The sequence below is a fragment of the Ochotona curzoniae genome, unplaced genomic scaffold, assembly GCF_017591425.1.
Source record: "Ochotona curzoniae isolate NIBS_2020 unplaced genomic scaffold, NIBS_Ocur_1.0 scaffold_4506, whole genome shotgun sequence".
NCBI lineage: Eukaryota > Metazoa > Chordata > Mammalia > Lagomorpha > Ochotonidae > Ochotona > Ochotona curzoniae.
In genome coordinates, this window is record NW_024467119.1 from 21999513 (window position 1) to 22024286 (window position 24774).

Sequence of the window (24774 nt, forward strand, 5' to 3'; positions counted from 1 at the left end):
TACCTCTTATCAATATCTCCTGGATGAATTTCCTGAAAGTAAGCTAATCTGACTTACAATGCTGAAGAGGTAAGAGAAGTCAGGATAGCAGAGAATTTAGAGGAAGTGACTTTCATTGATTGCCTCACATCAAGACTGGTCTAGAAGTGTCTTGAGAAGCCTCTAGAACTCAGAAGTCTGGAGTGACCTCACTTGCCGTCGTTACTATGTGTAAGCTACCTCTGATAAATGCTTTTCTGCTGGAACCATTTGGTATATGCCTACAGCACCTGGTTTCTTATATAGCCTAGACACAGCAGATTGCACACCCTAGTTCCTAGTCCACTGCCTACCCTCTTCTAAACGCCTCTGTGTCCTCTCCTTGCTTCCACTCTGCAGGCCCCCTATGTGCTGAGAAATGAGGTTCTGCACATAGGCAGAGGACAGCAGGCGACCATCACCACCCAGGTACTTGACATCCGAGATGACGACAACCCACAGGATGTGCTTGTTGAAGTGCTGGATCCTCCGCTTCATGGCCAGTTGCTCCAAACGCTTCAGTCCCCTGCAACCCCCCTCTACCAGTTCCGACTGGATGAACTCTCCCAGGGCCTTCTCCGCTATGCCCATGATGGCTCAGATAGCACATCGGATGCTGCAGTCTTGCAGGTCAACGATGGATACTCCTTCCAAAATATACTCTTCCATGTGAAGACTGTGCCCAAGGTATGTGTCATTAATGTTTCTGCAAACCTAAATGTCAGGACATCTGTAGTATTGTCTGCTCTTTGAAAATAGCTCGGGGAATGTGAATCTCATTGCCAGGTTATTTTAATGAATCAAAAGAGTAAGTTGTTTGTCCGACTGAAGTAGGAGGAGAGAATTTGGTCTCTCATTAGTCATAGGGATCTTTGGCCCTGGACAGTGGTCCCGGACAGTTCCTAAGCTAGAAGAACCTTGCTTCTCAGCCTGAGTGATTAACAAGCTAGCCTCTTAGGTTTCTGTGTAGTTATGAGCATCTGTGCTTTTACAAGTGTTTACCTAATTTTTAAAATGAAATTACCTTTTATTGGACCCTCATCCCAATAAATAATACTTCTAAAATTATAGACTTAATGTAGGATTATTCTAAACTTTAAAATAATACATAAGGGAGCTAGTATTATGGCACAGTCGGTGAGCAATTACCTAGGATGTCCGTATTTCATATTGGGACAGTGGTTTGCATCCCAGCTACTCTAGCTCCCTGGTAATGTACCAGGGAAGACAGCACATGATGGCCCAAGTGTTTGGGACCTTGCCACCTGTGTGGGAAATCCAGTTACAGTGCCTGGCTCACCACTGGGAACTGCAGCCATTTGGAAAGTGAACTGGCAGGTAGAAAATTCTTTTCTCTCCTCCTCCTCCCTTCCCTCTTCTTTCCTCTCTTCTTCATTGCTCTAAATCTGCCTTTCAACTAAATAAAATAATTTTGTAAAGAAAGGAAAAAGTAGAAACCAGTCTATAAAATTCATCAATTCATAAATTGTTCTTGGGATGCTACAAATGAGGTACCTCTCAGCAATGACTGAGCTAACCTCTACAAGACCAAAGATGTTTAGTGAAAAAGATTTTCAACATTGACATTTCACTAGGAGCCCTTTTCTGGGTTACATTAAGGCAGTGCATCTTTGAAAACTTCTGTTCTAAATATCATTACCGACGGAAGTGTCATTAATGACTAGGTAGAGAGATTGATGTGTAGAAGACAGTTTAAAATCACTCATCACTTGGTTGCCAGTGATCACTCACATTGGGTGACTGAGACCTGCAGGGGTGAGCAGCTGCATCTGATGTGGTCTGTGAACGAGTTTCTCAGTCTTGTGTCTCATTATTTTCAACTGCTGAAAACACGGATGGGGGCATGAGAGAGAGGAGCCAGTGAAGGCTGGTGATGAGCTGAGTTGGCAGATAGCCGCCTCGTAGCTGATCCTAATTATCACTCTCTTGCAATCGCCCTGGGAGATGAAGTTTCATTCTGGGAAGACAAAGCCTAGACAGACACAGAAAGTTTTATTTTCTTCCTTCTTGGTGTCTTTCCAAAGTTCACTCCAGGAACTCAGTACAGCCCTCTGGTGCCTTTTCTATGATGGAGTCCATCCCCATGCTTGGAGCTCAGCTACCTGGGTTACACAATCACCTGGTGTGGAGAAGCCCAGTACTGAGGGACATTTCTAGGGTCTTAGCTGCTTTGATTACCAAAACAGACAGACAAAAGAACAGATTTAATTTATAAATGAGGCACAAGGCAGAGAGTTTTGGCAGCCTTGCAGTCCTTGTAACTAGTGAGTCATGTCCGTGTTGTTATTCCTGAAAAATGATCTTAGGTTGTCCCACCTCCTTCCCACTTGCTGCGTCCAACGACGCTGGGTTGGCCTGTCCATGAGTTCGCCTGAAACTGCCTTCCAAGCCCAGGGGCTGGTGTCGTAAACCTGAAGTTTCAGCATCCATCAGAATGTGCTGATAAGATATCTGACTGTAAAACTTACAGGTTATGTTAGACTATTTTTTAAAAGTGTTATGTGCAGATAGGTGGTTAATGTTGGGGCTCTGATTTCATTGTAAATGAACCTTCTATCTACACTTCACCCCAAACTCCTTTTATTCTACCCAGTATCTTTCAGTTTTTTTTAGCTATTTATATTCTTATTCCCTTAGTGGATAGAATGGAGACAGCAATTAAGTCATTTTTCTCCACTTCCCAGTTGGGCAGGCTGGGCCCCAGCCCTCCTGTGATCTTCCTTCTAGTCTCAACTCATTATAATTGAGGCTATTTATAATCCAGAATCTACTGGGCCCAAGTAGAAAATCTGGACTCAGCTTTTATGTTCTTGTCATAGACATGTGGTCTGACACAATTCATCTCATTTTAACACCGGTTTCTCTAGAGGGCTGTGAGAGTTCTTACCCCTGGACCACCTAGATATTAAGTCTAAAAAGTGACCTGTTACTGGCTGATGTCTAGCTGGTGGTTTAAATGGAATGGTCCAGTTTGGGGGTGGGAAAGTGCCTCAGTTTAAGTCCCTGTGAATGGATATGCACATTGATCCTAATATTATTTAACAGAATATTTAACCTGATGAGGAAGCAAGGAAGGAAGCTTTCTGAGAGCAGGGAATATTCCTTTTGAGCAGGACATACTGTGGGAGCCTGATGGGTGAATAAGGTATGAATGAGGCCAGTGCCTGTCTACTCTGGAGCCTGTGTCTGTATCAGAGGAGAAGCACGTGGGCAGCTCTGCCAATGCTGGCCTGGCCCAACTGGGATTAGGGAGAGGAGCTGTGAGTTCTCCTGTTGGTTTTCAAATTCTAAATTATTTTGTCTAAACTGGAGTTTTCAACCTTAGATTCCCAGTGAGTAAACTTGACTGCTATCTAAAGGCTTATGCTGAGCTGCTGAGAAGAAAATAGAGCCAATAGTGATGTTGAAACATGTCTTATTGGAAGAAGGAGGAAAAAAAAAAGATTAAAAAGTAATAAAGAACGCTCTGCTGAACAGGCTTTCATTAATTGAGGGGATTACCAAACCCAAGCCTGCTGAAGATGTGATTCTAAAACAGTTCAGCATTTAAGAAGAGCTAAACTGTCGGCTGGGAAAAGTGAGGCCCATGGAGGTGCTTGTCTCCATATCTGGGCTTTCCAGGAATTACTTTCTTCTCATTAATTAAGGTGCCTCTGAAATCATTCCTTTTGTTCCATGTAGGAAATAAATCTGATGCTCTCTCTGACCTGGTGTGTGTGATTGTAGCTGTTATTTTCTGCAGCCGGGTATTGTTTTCACGTTAAAAGCCTCCAAGGGTCAAGCTGTGAACTGGATGGAAAATTCTGCTGCAGGTCCTTTCTGGCTGTGGATCCTTGGCAATGCCTGTGTACAGCTCCAAAGCCTTGTGACATTAATGCCTACCTTTCACTGATTTCCTTCAAGGACGCAATTAGCTTAATAACAATGATGTTTATGGGAATGGAAAATATCAGATGTATAATAGTGCTTCTTTTTATTGATTAACAGTCTGTTTCATAAACAAATCTTTGCCATGGGTCAGAGGTTCACCTTAGTGGAAGATCACTTAGCTTGCTCAGGTCAGTGTCTCACAAGACACGCTGAAAATATGTGTTATCAAAACCGTTTAGCTCTAGCAAGTGCAATCTCCATGGTGCAGGGTCTCCATGCAGAGCAGAAGTGTTGAGTTCTGAGGCTCACACGCATATGAGCAACTCAGAACGACAGATCTACCTCTCTTCCCTCTTCCTTCATGCTGGTAAATTTCACCTTTGTTTCCTCAAGTTCACACTTACTCTTTCCATAAAGTTCATAATTCAGTCCTACAAGACTGAATTTTAAAATATATAGAGCAAGTGAGCACTTTACAGATTAAGTGGGTTGGTTTTTTTCTTTTTTAAATAAATAAAATGATAGGGTTACTGTTATATCAAATTCTAGTCATTTTCTAAATAGTGAATTTTTTTTTATAAGAAGTGTGACTTGAATATTTTAGCCTGGGTTCATGTAACCATTAATTTAGCTTGAATTTCATCATATGTGGCCAAGCCATTAATTTCAGAGGGGAGAGAGTTTTCATTCTTTTTATGAGATTTTTCCCACAATGGATAGAGTTGGGCCCTTTACTTCTGATTTACAACATTAATATTTTTACTTGTAATACATTAAGTAATGGCTCAACCTTCTTACCAGCATTTCTGTGTGCCTATTGTTCTATGAAATGAATTAGAAGAACTATTTAATTTAGAGCACGACTTTAATCACATCCCCAATTTTACTGATTGGGATTTCATTGCCTGAAACTGTGAGACTTTGGAAAATACATAAAATGTCACTGGGCAGACTACTCGACTGGTAATGTTGCTAATTTGTTAAACCAAAAAGGATATGTGCACCATCGTGAAGAAAGGGGAAAAAACATATAAAGCTATAAATTCCTAAATGTAGCAGCAATTTGGGGAAATAGGGCTTAAATTTGTCTTTATACAGTTGCTTATAGAAAATATGGCACAAAACCCTTTCTCCATGCCTACTTGAATAAAACATTAATTATGAATGGAAAGATTTATACTACTTTTTCAACCACTTTGTTGGAATATGATTAATATATAAAAAGTGCTACATATTTAATGTTTATAACTGAATAAATTTGGTGATAAATGTACCCCTGTGAGCTTGTCACCATCATCAAGGATATACTCATATTTGCCATATCCCAAAGTTTCCTTCCGCCTCCTTTAGAGCACTATTTATTTACTTATTTTTATGATAGGAACACATAAATTCTCACTTAACAAATGTTGAATATTCTATACACTGTTGTTAGCTGTATAGATCTCCAGAACTTATTTACCTGGTATAATTTGAATTTGAATTTTGTCCCCTTTGGCCATAACCAATTTCCACTTCGCTCCTGCCCCTGTGACTGCCATTCTACTCTCTGCTTCTACGAGTTGAGGCATTTTAGACCCCTGCTATAAGCGGACTCATGCAGTTTTTTCTGTGTCCAGCTTCTTCCACCTAACCAAATGTCTTCTAAACTCACCCATGCTGTAACACATTGCAAAATGTCCATATACTATTCCATTATGTATTCCATTATATGGAATGCATATGTATTTTGTAATATATTCCATTATATGTGTAACATTCCATTAGATGTGTAATATAATATTCCATTATACATTTCATTGTATGCATGTGTATTCCACATTTTCTTTGTCCATTTATTTATTGATGAACACTAAATTTAATTCCAAATCTTGGCTGCTGTGAACAATGATGCAAAAAACGCGAGAGGGCAGGTAACTCTAATTTACTGCTCTATCCAAATTTCTGTTTCTTCATGATTCAGTCTTGACTAGTTATGTGTCTAGAGATTTGTCTATTTTTGTAGATTAATCTCTTACCATATAATTATTCATAATAGTCTGTTATGATTTTTATTTCTGTGGTATCAGTTATCATGCCTCCTCTTCTATAATTTTATGTATTTGAGACTTCTTTCTGTAGAGTATAAATAAAATTTTGTCAGTTTATCTTTCAAAAACATACATTTTTAATTTTGTTTCTCTTTTTTAGTGTTTTTCTGATCTGTATTTCAGTTACTTTGCTGCATTTTGAATTTTTCTTTCTGTTAATGTTAGCCTTTGTTGCTACTTTTGTAGTTTCTTGACAAGTAAATTTAGGTTGATCTTTTTAGAAAGAGATCTTTTTTCTTAGCATAAGCATCTATCACTATAAATTTTCTCTTAGAATTGCTTTCACTGTTTCTGTAAGTTTTGATGTTACATATTAACTTTTTTCTCATTAAAATATTTATGTATTATTTGAAAGGCAGAGTTTATAGTAAGAGAGAGAGAGAAACAAAGAGACGGAAAGGTTTTCTGTGCACTGGTTCACGTCCCAAGTGGCTGCATTGGTTGGAGCTGAGCCAGTTTAACGCCAGGTGCTTCTTCCAGGTCTCCCATATGGGCAAAGGGGTCCAAGCACTTGGGCCGTTCTCCGCTGCTTTCCCAGGTACATGAGCAAGGGGTTGGATCAGAAGTGGAGCAACCTGCATTCAAACTGGCATGGCTATGGAGTACCAGTGCTGCAGCTGGTGGTTTTATCTGCCATGCCACAGCCTCAGCTCCTAAAATATTGTTTTGCTTTTGTTTTGATTTCTTCTTTGTCCCATTGGCTATTCAGGTTATTCACATACTTGTGAATTTTCCAATTTCTTCCTGTTACAAATAAGTAATCACTTTTCTTCTACGAATTAGACTTGTTTGTGGCCCAAAATGGGCACTGCTCCATGTGCTGTTGTGTGAATTCTGGTCCTGGTGCATGTTCTCTGCATAGCTGCTAAGTTCATTCTGTTTGTGGTGTTTTGCAAGTATTCTGTTTCCACTTTTCTGTCTGGATGTTCTTTTTTTTTTTATTTAAGATTCTTTTGTTTGAAAGGGAGAGTGACAGAGGGAAAGACACATGCATAACACACATACACCTGTATGTATCTAATACTCATGGGCTTACTCCCTAAATGGCCACAATAGCCAGAAATGGACAGTCTGAAACCAGGAACCTTCAACTTTATCTGTGTGGCTCACATGGATGGCAGGAGCCCAAGCACTTGGGCCATCTTCTGCTGCCTTGGCAGGGAGGTGAATCAGAAGCAGAACAGCTGGGACTCCAACAGACCCTCTGATTCAAGATGACAGTATTGCAAGCTATGATTCCACCTGCTGTGCCTTAGTACTGGCTACCGGAAGTGTATGTATTTACAGTTCTCACATCTACCAAATCAGCTGACTCCTTTTCAATTATGTATTCTCTTCTTTGTCTCTTGTGACTTTGTTTCACTAAATGTCTATTTTCTCTGGATGTTAGTACTGCTGTTTTCTCGATTTTACTTGCATGAAATGGCTTTATCACTCCTTTCATTTTCAGCCCATGAATGTCTTTAAAGTTATAGTGAGTCTCTTGTGGATGATCTATTGCTTGGTCTAGTTTTTCTGTTCATCCATATTTCCCATGATTTTTGCTTGGCAATTTAAACCGTTTACATTTAAAGTAGTTACTGAGGGGCCTGTGCCGTGTTATAACGGGTAAATTTGTTACCCATGATGCTGGCATCCCATGTGAGTGTTGATGTGTGTGCCAGCTGCTTCATTTCCCATCCAGTTCCCTGCTGGTGGTCTGGGACAGTCAGCAGAAGATGTCACAAATTGCTTGGGGCCCTGCCACCCACATGGAAGACCCAGGTGAAGCTCTTGGCTCTAGGCTTGGGCCTGGTTTGGTGCTGGTCATTGTGGCCATCTGGGGAGTAAACCAGCAGATGGAAAATCTTTTTTTTCTCCCTTTCTCTTTCTGTAACTCTTTCGAATAAATAGATTTTAAAAAACCATTAGATGGTTACTGATAAATAAGGACTTATTATTGCCATTTTGTAGTTTCTGTTTTACAATTCCTTCCTCTGTGGCTGTCTTCCCTTGTGATTTGACATCTTTTTGTAGTGTTATGTTTTGATTTCTTTCTCTTTTCTGCATTTACTGTAGCTTTGTCTTTATGATTATGGTGAGTCTAACATAAAATATTTTAAACCATAACTATTTTAAACTGATAGCAATTTAAATCATGTACAAAATACTGTGTCTCATATCTTTGTTATGGGTGTCATAACGTACATCTATTTATATCACATATCCATTAGCAAATTTTTATTAAGTAACTTGTAGTTATATTGATGCTTTTTTGTCTTGACTTTCACTCTAGAGTTAAAAGTGATTTGTATATCACCATTGCAGTATTAAAATATCATGAATTGGACTCCATACTGCAATGACAATATCTGTGAAGGATCAGTTTTGGGATCTTTGGCACATACACAAATCTACAGATGCTTAATTATTTACCCAAAATAGTGCAGTGTTTGCATGTAACCTGTGTACATCCTCAAGTCTACTTACACAATCCCAAGATTATTCATAATACCACATAGGGCAGGGACCCAGTGCTGTAGCATAGAGGCAAAGGTCCTCACCTTGCAGGCTTCAGGATTCCATATGGGCATCGGTTCTACTTCCAGCAGCCCACTTCCCATGCAGCTCCCTGCTTGTGGCCTGAGAAAGCAATGCAGGACGGCCCAAAGCCTTGGCACCCTATACCCATGCGGGAGACCCAAAAGAATCTCCTGGTTCCTGACTTCTGGTTTCAGATCAGCTCAGCTCTGGCCATTGTGGCCACCTGGGGAGTGAATCATCGGACAGAAGATCTTCCTCTCTGTATATCTGCCTTTCCAATAAAAATAAATAAAAATCTTTTAAAATATACCATATAAGGCAAGGTAAATAGTTGTTACACTGTAACTGCATTGTTTAATTTGTTCATGTTCAGTATGGATGCATTTTCATGAATCCTTTTGATCATCAGTGACTGGTGGAATCAGTAGATGTGTTATCCATGGTCACAGAAGTAAGACTGTACTTACTTTTACCAAGAAGTGTGATGCTGTCACCTGTTTTTGCGGTGCTAATTTGCATTCTTTGTCTGAACTCTCTTTAGCACTGTGTGTGAGACAGGGCTAGAGGAGTGAACTCGGCTAGCGCTTGTGTGGCAAAGTCTCATTCATTCATTTCTGAAAGACGGCTTTTCTGGGGAAGTACTCTTGCTTGGAAGTTTTGTCTTGAAGCATTTTAACGGCATTCTCCCATTCTTCCGACCCTCGAGGGTTCTGCTAAGTAATCAATCCATGGGTAGTCACCCTGTGTGGGACAGGTCACTTTTTCTTGCTGCTATCAAGATTACCTTTGTCATCAATCATTAAAATTTTTATTATAATGTGTCTTGGTAACAGTCTCTTGACATTAAATGTATTTGGAATTCTTTAGGCCTCGTGGATCATACAAATTTTCCTCCCCAAAGTTTGAGAGTTTTCTATTAATGTTTGTCTGAGTGTCTTGCCCTTTGTCTGACCCTTCTGAGGAGCCCATAATGTTTGCATTTGGAGAAGCAATCAACTAAACCCTCCTGTCTTTATTGCCTGGCTTGTCCAGCTTTTGAAGAGACCCTGTAATTGTATGCCCTCCTGATCCTGCAAGGCTTCAAAGGGTTCAAGACTGTGTGCCTTCTTCCAATGCAGCTGGCAAGCCAGCTATGCTATCTGTGCTCCCGTCTTCAGGGACATGTGTGTTGTCTGCAGAGAACTATAAGCACTGGCCAAGGTGGGGGGAGGGGTGTGTGTGTGTGTGTGTGTGTGTGTGTGTGTGTGTGTGTGTGTGTGTGTAAGGAGTGCTATGGATTCTTGTTAGCAAGTGGGAGACCTGCAAATGATATCTCATGGCTTCACTGACAAGGCTCTTTGCAGTAAACATAAGCCAAGTGTCAGGCATTCTAGCTGTTTAGTGAGGTCTGCAGTGTGATTGCCTTGAATCCTTATGCTCTGCTCCTGTCTGTCCCAGCCTGCTCCATCAGGCCAATCCTTTCCACTTTCTAGGAGAGGTGAGGAAAAATGTAGATCTCTTGGCCAATTCCACAAAGCTGAGAAATCTGGGAGAGAATCTGAACTCTGAAATGGTCTCTTACATGTTGGGAGCTGCATCGTCTTAGGAAAGGGTGATATGGGGAAATAGAAATTGTCTTCTTGGGCCCGGAGCGGTGGCGCAAGTGGTTAAAGGTCCTCGCCTTGCACGCCCGGGATCCCATATGGGCGCCGGTTCTAATCCCGGCAGCCCCGCTTCCCTTCCAGCTCCCTGCCTGTGGCCTGGGAAAGCAGTCGAGGACAGCCCAGAGCTTTGGGAACCTGCACCCGCGTGGGAGACCCAGAAGAGGCTCCTGGCTTCGGATCGGCATAGTATCGGCCCGTTGCGCTCACTTGGGGGGTGAATCATCGGACGGAAGATCTTCCTCTCTGTCTCTCCTCTCTGTATATCTGCCTTTCCAATGACAAAATAATAAAAATAAATCTTTAAAAAAAAAAAAAAAGAAATTGTCTTCTTATCTTCGTCAGTGTATCTGTTATTGTATGTTGTTATTTGTTCTACCAAGATGCTGGAAACTTCCTTCTGTACTTCTGGTGTCCCATGAAGATTTCGTCATCTGTGAATTGTTACTAAAATAAGTACTTCTGTAGAGACTTGAGGGCTGGAACCTCCTGTCATCTAGTTAGTCTCCAAGAATTATACTCTTGTCCTAGCATTTGAGTATCATTTCTTTCTTCTTAAGAACTGTAAACAAATAATTTTGCAATGGGGAATAGTCCTTATCCAGTAATTAACATGAAGATTCTAAATGCGCCCACCTGTGAATTTCCACAGGTGCTTCTCCCTGGGTCAAGCTTCTCATTCTTTACATTTCTGGGCATTTCCTGGAGGATCTTCTATAACACTGATTCTGATTCAGAAGTTTCTGATCCAGGGCAGGAGGCTGATATTCTGAACTTCTTAAGAAGCTTCCAAATGATGCTGGTTTCTGGGAACTGCTTTGCAAGGTGTACTGTGTCATAGTTACACTCACACAAGAGTTGGAGAGAATTATCTTGGTAGTGTAGTTAATACAGAGAAATAACAGACAGCCATCTGGGGAGGTGCATGTGGGTAGATCATGATGGTTAGATACCTGCTTAGAGCGTAGAAAACCACATTGTCTGTTTAATCCAATAATAGGGTTGTTAACAGAAGACCTATCTCTGTAACTAAAGTCAAGGTAGACCACATTGCTCCTACAAAGATTTCTAAGTACTGAAAACCCGAAATGGGTGCCCATTATTTTTTTTTAAATAATACGCTACTTTGTGAAAGGAGGCAATTTTCTGGGATTTTCCCCTGAACCCCTGTCAGAATATAAAGTGGCTTTGCTGCCTGTCTCCTGGGCGCTGTTTGAAGGCTACAACTGTCTTCAAAGCAGGAATACCCTCAAAGACCAAGTGATCACATAAAAGTGGTTGTTGTCCTCTGTCTCCTCCTGAGTGTGCTGTCTGCACTATTCTGCTTCTTGGCAGTTTTGAAGGTAATAATCATTTAGGAAACAGTCTACTTTGAAATACCAAAATTCACAGGTATTTTTTAAGCTATGTGAACAAACTAGAAATGATTCCTGATCTAGTTTTTGGCTGAGGTGGGAAGCTCTGGGAGAGGGTATCCACTGTGTAAATCAGAAATGACAGCCCTTGTTAATGATATTAGCTTTAGCAATTAGAATGGTTGCCTTCTCTGGAGTGCTAACCAGAGGTGGGGGTGGGAGTTTCCTCCGGCCCACTGCTCCCAGCTGTTGTTGCTTCACTTTCAATCAGCCATCCAGGCCGGCCAGCTCTGCTGCTGTGGTGTTTCTGTCATCTCATCTCTCTCTTTTCCCACTGTAGTTGCCCCCCCCAGAGGTCCTCATCCCTTCTCCCAATAGCCATTACAGGAATTTGTTGAACGGAGTTGACAACTCCAGGTGTATTTAAATCTAGCCACCTCCCCTTTTGCCCTCCGAGTGCGTCTGGAGCCCAGATCTAAGCATCATATTTCTTCCCCATGAAAACACCAACACCTGTTGACTTCCCAGACCTTGCAGGAGAAATAGACTTTCAGCATGATTTCTGCTTCTACTATCCTTCCTTAAGATACTGTCATTTCTGATTCTATTGTAATCACCCCTTCCCAGCCCTTCAATCCTGTCATGTGACTCTTGGACATTTAATTAAACACACAGGGCATCTTCTCATAGCTTCTCCTTTGCTTAAGCAGAGCTCTCTGCCTGGAATCTGACTCCATGCTTGCTCTACTTTTGGTTGTTACTCAGGATGAAAAGACATTTCCTTGGGAAAATCTTTCTGAAACTTCCTCCTCTCTTCTCCCGTAGTCCCCTGCTCATGTGTCTCCCAGAGTAGGCGTCTGTTATTTATCTGTGTTTCTTCCAGCAGATCTAATCTCTGCTCCTGAGCTCTTATTGCAGACATGCTTGTTTGTATGTGAGTTCTAGCAAAGGAGCTGGCCTGTAAGAGATGCCTAATGAATGACTCAGCAGTATGTAGAGGTAGAGTAGATAGAAAGCTGGATAAGTGAAAGAACAAAATGGAGAGATTCAGTCTTCGTGAATGACATGAAACATTGGTAGTTGCAAATTAAAAGGCAAGAGATTTGTAAGCACGTGTGTGTATTTTACTACCACAGGGGCTCTAAGCTGTGAATGTTTGTTAAAATGACGTTTAGCATCAAATGGACCTAATAACTTGAATTTTAAAAGAACACATTTTATTCTTGCTTGGACCCACTTCTTCATGTTTCCCTTATTCTAGAATGACAGAGGTCTCCAGCTCGTGGCCAACTCCATGGTGTGGGTCCCAGAAGGGGGAATGCTGCAGATTACCAGCAAGATTCTAAAGGCTGAAGCTGCAGGGACCAGCGCGGAGGAAATCATCTACAAGATTACAGAAGATGCCCCCCAATTTGGTAACTCCTTCCCCTGCCCCCACTTCTTTTTTGCTTTTCAGCCTGATTTGGCCATTGCATTCAGCAGTCTAGGACTGGATGCTGAACAGTGCCATACAGAAAGATGGCAATTTCAATGAACTAGACTTTCTTTTCCCTATTTTAAAAAATGTATTTACTTATTGATTTATTCACTTATTTGGAAAGCAGTTACAGAGAGAGAGAGAGAGACAGAGCAACAGAAAGTGAATGTGAAAAAGAAAGAGGGAATGACAATGAATCTTCTACCTGCTGGGTCACTCCTTGGCTTTAAGGATAACTATTCTTTTTATTTTCATGAAAACTTCTCTAGCTTGCAGAAATGACTGAGAACGTGTGGATATTTGTGGGTTTTTGTGCCTGGGTTATTTCAGTTAACATGACTTCCTCCTAGTCCCACGTGCTACCACAAACTCTCTGAGTAGTATTCCATTGCAAAATACCTAAATTTTAGCTTCAATACAACTTCATTTTGCAGATTTAAAAAACTGAGGTAAAATGGCTTGCTAGTAAATGTCAGTTTGATTTCAAGTGTCAGGCTCTTGAACTTCACTTATACCCCTTTTAGATATTACCTGATCTGTTTTTAATGAGGCCTTAAACATTTACATTGCAATGTTTCCGATGTGCTGCCTGCCACTTCTCCTTCCAAAAAGATGGTGGAAGACTCTAACCCTCTTCACCTAGAAATGCTGGGTAAGACATAGCAAGAATGGCAAGGTAGGATGGTGGTTCAGCATGGTGGTACAGTGGGTTAAGCTATAGACTGTGATGACAGCATCCTGTGTGAGTGCTGATTTTAATGCTGACTGCTCTACTTCTGATACAGCTCCCTGCTGATGTGCCTTGGAATGCAGAGGATGGTGGTACAAGTGCTTGGGCCTCTGCACCCAAGTGGGGAACACAAACTAAGCTCCTAGCTCTGGCTTTGGCCTGGCTCATCCCTGAATGTTATGGTTATTTGCGGAGTGTCTTTGTACCTCTGCTTTTCAAATAAATAAATAAGTGCATAAATAAATCTTTACCCCTCCCTTCCCTGCTACCTGGCACACACAATGATAAGATATCTACCACTAACTTTCAAAAAAAAACAAACCGAGAAGTCTCTGGGTACAGTTGGCAGCCATCCCTGGGCAGTCCGTGCTGGTGCAGCTTCCTTGTGTGGGGTTAAGGATGACTCCATCATCAGAGAGGGCCTAGAGTTTGCTGCCCATGGCCAGACATGGACTTGGAATGGAGAACACGCACAAATCCAAGAATCTGGAAGGCCCCATCTTCAGGAAGTGAGACAGGATAGAGCACAAGAAGCTCACAAGTATTGAGACGACCAAGAACTCTTCCCATCTTTCCAAGTGTTCAGGATAGAGCAAAACTTCTGTTAAATGTTTAGAAATCCTTATGTGTACCTCCCGCAGATCTGGAATTCAGTTACAGTGTGTGCCTTTTCTGAGAAACCCAAAGCTGAGATACCATCAGCGGCCAAAGACACTTGATGAGTTCTTTGCCGAAACAACTAGACACATCTTTAGGAGTCCTCTCTCAGTTGGTCCACTTGGAACTCTCACAAACAAAACCATTGTAGGTGATCTCAGAATTTAAATTAAAAAAAATGAAGAAACAATCTGTAATACTAAAACCAAAACAAGTATGATAAAAAATCCATATATCTCAAATGAAGAAACAATCTTGTAAAAACTATGAAATAAGCATTTATGATGTAAAGATAGAAAATAAGGAAATAAAAGTGCAGGGGAAAAGAAAAATGTTCTAAAAACAGTGAGCAGATTTTTTAAAAAGAATTAAAGTGGTCATCTGAAATGAAAATTATATTACGAATGAATCTTTTTACTCTGGACTATTAAATGTTTAATATACATTTTCAGTAGTGAAGGAAAAATCCTGATAATTTAGAAATCATTTTAATGTCTTAAAAGACATTTTGAAAAGCAAAATCTGCTCAATTGAGCTTTAGTTGTGAACCAGCCTAGTTGAATTGTCATTCATCACAGTGGTATAATCTTGAGGAAACCAAGTGTACCCCTTGGACTGTAAATTAGTTTGAATATTTAGGATAAATAATTTTTTTAAACTTTTTACATTAAAATAATAATGTTAAAGGTTGCAAAAATAGTACAGTTACTGAATACATTTATTTATTTTCCTCATTATTTTTAAAGATTATTTATTTATGGGAAAGTCAGAGTTATTGAAAGGAGAGATACGGAGAGAGAGGGAAAGAGATAGATGGAGAGGGAGGGGGAGAGAGAGAGCGAGAGAGCTCCTCCATCCACTACCTCATTCTCCTGATGGATGCCAATGGGCAGGACTGGGCCAGACTTAAGTCAGGAGTTCCATTCTTGGCAAGGCCCCAGAAATTTGCACCATCTTCCACTGCTTTTCCTACACCACTATGAGAGAGCTGGATTGCACGTGCAACACCGAGGACAGCAACTGGCACTCATATGCAATGTTGGTTTTGCAGGAGATGGTTCTGTAACACAATACTCGCCCTAGTTTTCTCCTATGACTGAGATCTTGCATGATTATAGAGCAGTTTGCATAAGCAGGAAATTAAAAATGACCTGATGCTATTAATGACCTTATGGAGACTTTGTTAAGATTTTGTCAGTTTTCTCACTAATGTCCTTTTTGAACACAATCAAGGGTCCTTACATGCATTTAATTCTCATGCTTGATCTCCATTGATGTGTAGCAGTTACTTTCTCAGACTTTTGTGACTTCAGCACACTTTAAGAGTTCTGGTCAAGTAGTTGTAGAATCTCATTCAATCCAGGTTTGTCTAATACTGTCACCTTATCATATTAATGTTGTGTCTTTCCCCCTTTCTCAGTGCATCATAGCAGCATATGCATGATGTAATCCCTTCTTTTGGCTGCTGCCATTAAATTTGATTGCTTGGATAAAGTTGTAGCTGCTAGATTTTTCCCCAGAAAGTTGTTACTTTTTACATTTTAAGCAAATATCCTGTTCTCAGCATACTATCAACAGCTGATTTTAAGCTAGATGGTTGTTAAGTCCTTTTCATCTCTACAACTTTATGGCTCTTTTGATGTATTAATTTTTCTACCTCTATCTTGATCACTAAAAGCCAAAAAGTTAACTCTCTAGATGTCTTAGAAATAATCCAGTATTCCTTTGAGTATTAAATAAAACAATGCTGAATTGAATGGCTTTTGAGCATATAAAAGTTTGCCTTTTTTTGGCTTGATAAATGTTGTATGTGCTTCACTGTGACCCTTTCCTGTTAGAACTCATTTAATTAACTTCTTCCTAGAAATATAATCTTTCTGTGTACCCTGAGTTCCCTATTAGGAATAATCCAATTATGTTACCTTTAGGAATTATTCAGGGGTGAAAGAGTGGGGGAAACCAGAACCCACTTAACAGAAATTACTTATTTATTCATCTATCCCAATGATGTGAAATTGTAAGCCTTGGTTACCGTGTATCCACACATCACTGTAAAATATTCAGTTTGCGCTTACAGATTTTTAAGAATTGACCTTGGAGTGTATCAAAATGCAGATTGCTTGTGTAGCATATTCATAAATTTCATTCATCCTCTTGCACACATAGCGTTGTTTCCAAACCTCAGTTTAGATAAGCTGTTTAATGATTATATTTTTTTAGCTGTTTCACAGTTCTGAAAGTGAACTTAATGAGATGGTTTTAATGCAGCAACTTGAATATCGTCTGAGGGAAAATCAACTTAATATAACTTATGACCAAATCTCCATTATTTATCCTGGTATGAGGAAGCATTTATACAAATGATCCCAATCTCAAAATAACCCATGGAGATTCAGATGAAATTTCAATTCTTAAAAGCTGTTAAATCTCTTTTAAACTCGTGATTATAATGCAGACTTCACTATCGAGATCATAAATGGAGATAACTTGATGGTTTTGAATCCTGGAATTTCATACTTGTAGAGTATTGTCTCCTTGTTATTCTGCTGTGATAAAAGCAAAGATGAGATACCACACAAAAGTTTATCTCCCACTTCTTTGCAGTTAATCCCACAAAATCCTTGCATTTCCCCTTTCCTGCTGATGGACCTAGGCACCTGTATTCAACATATTCAGGACTGAGTTTCATGTCCCCTGCCACCTGATAGCCTGCCTTAAGTCCATCAGTGGCATCCAGGCACCCAGCTTAATGGGAGCTTAATGGGAGCTTCTCCTTGATTCCGTCCCTCGTCACCTTTGCAATTGGGTATGTCAAGCACTACTGAGTTCTTTTCCTCAGATGCTTCTTTGCGTTTCTTTCTAGTCTTCCCTAACTCAGGTGTCACCTCTCTGGGATTTTCTAGTCATCTCCTACTCAGTCAAACTATAAACACAAATGTTAGCTACTGCTTTTGCCATGTCTACAGAACAAAGTCGAGCTTCATTAGCAAGACTTCTAGAACTTGTAAGCATCTGTATTCTGATCACACTTGTATGTTGGAAATCAGTTCATGCCATTCACCAACAGAAAAATCAGCCTCTCAGGTGCCTGTGAGGCTGATCTGCAGGAGCAGGCATTTTGTCTTGCTTACCTATGAATCCTAACCCTGACTAGCCTAGCGCCAACACTGGCAATCATAGTTGAAATTAATGGAAGTAACTCATATCCAATGGCTCATGTTAATCTATATACCATAAAAGTGACTTTTTTTATGGCACGGATTTATTTTGCTAGACCTTGTTAGGAAAATTCTTTATGTTGTATAACAGAGTTGCTAGGAATTCAGCATTTGAGTATTTTCTGTCTTCTATTCTGTCTATTTTCATTGTGGAAATTGCCTGTCAGCATACTTTGTAACTGTATTCACACCGTCTACATCTTGGGGAGCCATGACATAATTTGAACCAGGAGAGGTTCATAATGGAATTTTGACTTGGATACATGGGAGAAAGAATAAAAGAAACAGGACTAGGATGAGTTGGTTCTGCATATGATTGTATAAAGAAGAAGAGTGACTTTTTTTCTCTCATTTCAGTACTTCATTATCCATGACATGTTCCTTTTTAACTTGAATTTATTATATATAAATATTAGAATAAGTGTTTACGTGGAGTATGAAAATGAATTTCTCTGGGGTGATCAGAATGCACTAACAATTGTCAATATGTCCAGAGTTTTAAATCTGGATATCCTCTTATAGAACCTTTTGAATAAACGATGTAGTATATGCATAGTCGCTCTCCTCTCTCTCTTCCCACCCCCGTGTTTCTTGCTCGCAGAGGAGTAACATGGCTTCTTTCAGATTTACTGTTGGATACATTTTCTTTTTAAATCACAAACTGTTTCACAGACATACAAAAATTGTATTTGTGAGTTACACATGATATTTTGATATACATACATATATATTTCTATATAGACATTGTATAGGTATACAGCGCATGATATCTAGAAAGGATAAATAAATTTGCCTAAAAGGAAATTTAATATTTCTTTGTGGTTAAAATAACTCAAATCCTATCTTTTAGGGATTTTTCTGAAAAAAAAAATTATATGAAAGGTAAGCATGGGTGGCCGGGGAGAGTGAACACACAAAAGTACTTTCCCACCTTCTGGTTCATTCCCTGGATGCCTGTGGAAGCCAGGGCCCTCTAGGCTGCTCCTGGGCACTGGGAATGCAGTTTCAGTCTCCCACATGAGTGGCAGGGGTCCATTTACCTGAGCCCTCATTTCTGCTCCTAAGGGGACACACTGCTGGAAGTCACACTCAGGAGTGTAGCTGGGACTCACACCTCGTCATTATGTTACTGGAGGATTCTTTCTGATCAACCTGTTAACCAGCAGGCCAACCAAGTACCCATTTCTCTAGGGATTCCCCCCCACCTTTTTTAAGGGCATTATTTGTAGGCACTGCACAGTAGCACCCTAGATGTTGTTATTTTCTGTGTATGACTTAGTACCCATTGATTATGCTTTGCTCGTCTCTTCCCACATCCTTTTATTTCCCATCTCTGATAATCACTCTTATACTCTTCTATGAGATCTCCACCTGTGAGTGAGATCGTGCAATATTTATCTGTTTGTGCTAACACAAATGACCTCCAATTCTATCCTTGGTGTTGCAAATGACAATATGTTGTCCCTTTTTGTGGCTGAGTAGTGCTCCATCATGGATGTGGACCTCATTTCTTGATCACTTCATGAACAGATAGACACAAGTTGTTTGCATTTTTTTTTAATTCTCTTGCATAGTACTATGATAAGCATGGTGATGCAGGGAGTTTCATTTCTCTGGGAAATGTAACCAGTAGGAGATTGCTAGGTCATATGTTTGCCCCCTTTTTAATTAAGGCTGGGGGGAATCATGATCCTGTTTCCTACAAAATGGCTACAATAATCTACATTCCTGCCAGCAGTGTGCAATGGTTCCTTTCCCCTACATTCTCCCCAGCGTTTGTTGTCCTTTACTGGAGCGAGGTGATATCACATTTTTGGATTCCTGATGTCCAATTTCTAACATTTTCATGCTACCAATGAGGAAAAGAGATTTGTAGAGGGGTCAGCTCTTGCAGCTGGAAGTGGTAGACCTGAGTGTAAACCACCACATGAAGCACTGTAGTTCCATGCCTGCCATATGTCTTTTAGTGGTAGCTTTTATTATTTAAATAGGGCAGAATTCTCCCATGAATGTTGCTGAATTTTTTTTTCTGATTTTCCATTGTACTTAAATGTGAACTTTCTGCTTTCTTTTAACATAGAGCATTAATGGTAGAAATTAATTTATGCAGCAACTGGCTTCTGAGTTTTGGTTCACAATGATTGCTACTCTTAGGATTTTCAATGTAATGTTAATAAACACAAATCAGCAACTTCACACATGAATTGCCCTTGAGTAACTTTTAGCTCAGTTAGGTGAAAGACTCTAGCCTTGTGTTTTAAGGCGGATTTGGTGATCTTATTGAATTCTGTATTGACACCTAATTTTTTGTATACCTTAGATAAAAGTAAAGAAATACATCATCAGTTTCAGTTTAAAACCAAGAGTGTGTGCTGGAGGAGAGGAGCTAAGATGGGAGCGAAGAACTGGGACCCTTGCTAACATGGTTCTGTGCTTGGCTAGGCGAGGTGGTCTTACTGGTGAACATGCCTGCGGACAGCCCTGCCAATGCAGGGCAGCACCTGCCCGATGGGAGGACAGCAACCCCCACCAGCACCTTCACCCAGCAGGACATCAACGAAGGCATCGTGTGGTACAGGCACTCAGGAGCCTCTGCGCAGAGTGACTCCTTCGGCTTCCAGGTATGCCGGGCTGCCCAACACTGTAGAGGTTCTCTGGCAAACATCACCCTTGTTTGTTGCTGAACATGGATACTGGAAAAAAATCATCTTTGGTGGGAAGGGGTCACGAGTAATTAAAAGTTTTGAGAGGTTATGAACTTGTCAGGGCTGTCCTTGCCAAGGTGACCACAGGTGACATATAAAATTCACTAAGGCCATAGCAGGCCAATTATTAAGTTGATTATATGTATATCCCACATATGTTAAGAGTTCTTAGCAGAAAGGCCTCCAGCAAAAATGGTCAAAGTCTTCGAAAGTGTCTTAAAAATATAAAGCTCTTACATGGAGAGAGAAATCTTTTGGGTATATATATATATATTTTTTTACCTATTAACCATCTTATGATAATGGACCTACAGCCAAACTCAGTGGGTTTAGGTGTTGTTTCTGTTATTTTTAAGGTATGAAACTTTGGACAAGTTACTTGGATAAAACCTTTATGCTTTAATTTCTTTGTGTCTAAAAAGCAATTATTGTGTGTTTAATGAATTCATGTAAATAAAACATTCAGAATACTGCCTATCACATAGTAAGAACTACATGGTCACCATTTACACAAATTGATCAAATATCCAAACATAAGGAGAATCATTAAAAATAAGAAAGATATCGATTCCTTTCTGTGGCCACTACTAGCATAGAAATTAATAAACTTTAGAAAAATTAAAATAGGAAATATAAACATTAGAAATTAATAACCAGTAAACAAAAATGTATGGTACTTAGGTTACTTTCAGTGGTCTCATATAATTGCTATGTCTTAAAGGAAATCAAGATAATAAACTTAAGATATATTGATGAGAAGAAAATAGCATAGCAAAACTTAAAAGCCGTGCATAAAATTATACTGAGAAGAAAACTGATGGCAGATTTTCGTATCAATCAACCAAGCACAAAAAATAAATGGACTAAATTTTTAACTCCAGAAACTTGAAAACCACAAGGGAAACCTACAGACAACAAAAGGAAGGAATTACTAGATATCAACAGAGGAATGGATATTAGAACTGACAGATGATTTCAAACCATGAATTTTTTCAAAAGACCAATAAAGTGAAACAAATCTCTGACAAGCACAATTTGGAAGTAAAAAATTAAACAAAAATGCAAAAACAATGAGGAGTTAGGAATGACAAAGGGTGAGTAAGCTGGGTTATAGAGAAGCGACTTGGTGAAGTGTGGCAGAAGGCAAGCTCTTTCATCAGTTGTCTCCTGAAATGAAAGACTTTTCTCATATAAAGGAATCCAATAGGGGAGAAACTAACCCTGATAGCACACCTTGCGACAATTGCCACCTGTTCTGCTTCCATGCCCTGCGCCTGTATCTTTCTTACTTAGATTGCATTATGTAAAACGTGATTTTCAGGAAGTGCGTCAAAGTAAATCAGGAAACCATTAAAATCAAATGACACTGAGCACATTGAATGCCCCATAAGTGGACAAATGCTGTGTGCCCTTTGCGTGAGTTAACTTGGCATTTGTCACATCTGGGGAACAGCAGCCGGCATCAAGGACTGTGTGAGAAGGGAGGCAGAGACATCAATCAAAAGAAGTCAGCTCAGCCGCCCACATCCTTGGCTATGCCTCCACCTTTGCTGGGATAAAGAATGCTACCAATAGAAGCTCCTCTCTGCAAGAGATTCCCAAGCACCTGCTCAAAATGATACTTAATGGCCTTAGAAATTGGCTACTAAGGGAGCAAAAGAAAGAGAAGATGAATTAATTTTAAAATAGCAAAAGTTGATGTTATTTTTGAAAACAAATTTAGTAGAGTTTAAGGCTCTTCTTTGCAAAGTGGTTCCCTTTGAATTGCCTTCACACCTTTCACTGAAAATGTGTCTGGAACTCTTATTTGAAATGGCTCTCAAGGTGTGTGAGCTGTTCTTTAGAATATCCTTGGCAGGAGCAATCAATCATCTTTGGGGAATGGCTTTGAAAAGCCAGCCACATAGCCAGAAGTCCTTCAGAATCAGGCCAACTAGGAGAAAAAGAGGTCATTATTTTTTTGGTAAAAACTGGGAGTAATTATGTGGTGGTGAGCTCAGCGTTCTTGTGTGATTTGCAAATTCCCTCTGAAGGCATTTCAGAACATGATTGCAAACACTGACAGCATCTTCATTACAAGTGTGAAACAGTTCTCTGCGAATAAGATTCTCTGGACATCAACGTTTTGGTGTGTTTATTCTTAAAGCCTCATTGTTTTATAGGCTGCCCCCATATTTTGATTTGAAATGCAAGGGTTAACAACTTTCCTTATTCTTATTGTGAGTTCCATAAGAATTTTAAACTAAAAAAAAAAAATGGGTTCTACTCATGATTTGTTCTTTTTTTCTCTTCCTTTTTCTTTAAGGCAGGAAATACAGTATAATGAGTTGCATGGGTTTAATTCCATTTTAATGTTGATGTGCTGTCATGAGCCATCAGTGCTTTCCATCTGTTACTTTGCATGTAAGAGTTGGGATTTATATAACGTGAGTGCCATTTAAAAATAGAGATGGAAAGGAGAAAGGAAAGCATGCTCATTGACAGTCACTGTGGATGTGGGAAGGAACCCTGGTTTGAGTATATTCACATCACATTCACACAGCCTCAGAGGAAAGGGTTTGGAAAGGTGCAAGGCATCTCACTCCTTAGAGGACAGCCAACTGCTGATGCACATGTCCTGCAAAACCCCTGCCTGCCTTGTGCTCTGTTCCTTTTTTATCCTACACCATTTATCCCTCTTCTGATTCCCTAAGGCTACCTAAGTGAGTCATCTTGGTCAGCATAAAGGTCGTGAACCTGGCAAACCTGATTGTTAACTTAGTCCCATATATTCACTTTGCGACTGTGACACATTATTTAACTAGACGGTCCCTTGAAGAGTTGGTAGAATGATGGAGTTGACAATAAGCTTATTTTGGCACAACTTTTGAAAACCATGCATAGTTTTTCATGGCATATTTTTTTCATGCAGTTTTTGAAGACACTTTAAAGGCATGCTTTCAGAAACTTTGTGCAGCAAAATAAACTTGTCTATTAACTGAATTTTTGCATGGAGTTTTGTAGGATCTTTCTATTTTAGACTTCCGGTTTCCTTAAGAAAGAGAATAATAATATATCATCTGTAAGTATTAAGTTAAGCAAGTCTTTGCAAAATAGCTACTAGAAGGCTATGTCCCTACAAGATGAAGAGTGATTTATAGCTATGGTTATTTATAGCAACACTGGAAGACATATCCTTGCAAATGTGAAGACATTCTGAAATGTGATCCCAGATATCTGATGTGGTCCAGATACAGATGAAGGTGACAGTGTCTCTGTAACTTTAGAAGACACCACAGAAGAGCTTCAAAGAGTTACAGAAACCCCACTTCTTGTCATATGGAGTTAATGCAGCTACATATGGCTACAGGACTTAACAATTCTTGCAATTAGACTTAGACGAAGAGAAGAATGGGGAGAAGAGCTTAATAGAGCTGCTCCAAAACTGAGGAGGAATATTGTTTCCCAGCATTGTTGAAGCAGAAAAAAAAGCTGATGTTGTGGACAGTACCCTAACTGTAATGCTAGCAGCCTTGTCCTGCAGTGACAAAGCAGATTTACATTTATCACCCAGGTGTTGACATCTGTGCTTGGTAAAGATGAAAGAAATGGAATAAGAAATCATTTGTTATGTGTTTATGATCAGACATTATTATGAAGCCATCAAAAATGTGTTCAAGAATGTTTAATGATATGGCAAAAATTGAATTGTTGAGTAAAAAAATGTAGTATAAATTGGATATAAACTTTGAAAAGACTTAACTGAATTGCATCAATATATTAATAATCACTGTATGTAATGAGATTCTAGGTGAATTTGTGTTTTTTATTTATACTTTATCCGGAGTTGTCTTAAATGATTATGCATGTTCTTTATAATCAGTAGGATTAATAATAAAATATGAAGAGGAGTATGAAGTTGCAGTGCAGGAGCATGTAGCACGCAAAGGCAGATCCTGTGGGGCGGTGCAGATCTGAACATGCACACACAGGCGCTGCCTGAGAGAACGTGAAGGACTCAGCAGCGTGGCTTGTCTCTCCAGGTTTCCAGTGCTGCAGATGCACAGGCCCATTTGGAGAGCCGCACGTTCAACATCGCCATCTTACCACAGACACCAGAAGTGTCTCACCTCTCTCTGGGAACGTCTCTCCATATGACAGTGAGTTGGGAGGGAGGCTGCACTCTGCGCATGGATGGGATGTCCTCATTTGATCTGCAGTAAATGCTTTACCTAGAGCATAGTGTCAGGGCCAAGAACATCAATCCTGTTAACAGATTTCTTGTTGAGTTGGAAAAAACATGAAGTTGCTGGTGGGCAAAGAGTATGTGAACCCCATGTTAACTTTCCAGTTGTTAACAGTGCTCTGTCTACAGCATCCCAAGCAGCTACAATGCACTTGCTTCAGTACTGTAAGGCTACTTGAGGCCCCTGTAACCCACACCATTTAGGTTTAGCTGTTTAGCTGGTAGCAGCATCAGCTAACTGAGAA

At 39.9% G+C, this 24774-nt stretch overlaps 1 protein-coding gene across 1 annotated transcript in view; it reads left to right on the forward strand.

Moving 5' to 3' along the window:
- Window positions 1-24774, forward strand: part of FRAS1 (Fraser extracellular matrix complex subunit 1) — a 263048-nt gene that overhangs the window by 131706 nt on the left and 106568 nt on the right. The window contains exons 28-31 of the mRNA XM_040967150.1: window positions 379-705; window positions 12779-12932; window positions 20042-20220; window positions 24327-24443. Coding sequence (XP_040823084.1) covers window positions 379-705; window positions 12779-12932; window positions 20042-20220; window positions 24327-24443 — 777 coding nt within the window. The remainder of the gene's footprint in view (window positions 1-378; window positions 706-12778; window positions 12933-20041; window positions 20221-24326; window positions 24444-24774) is intronic.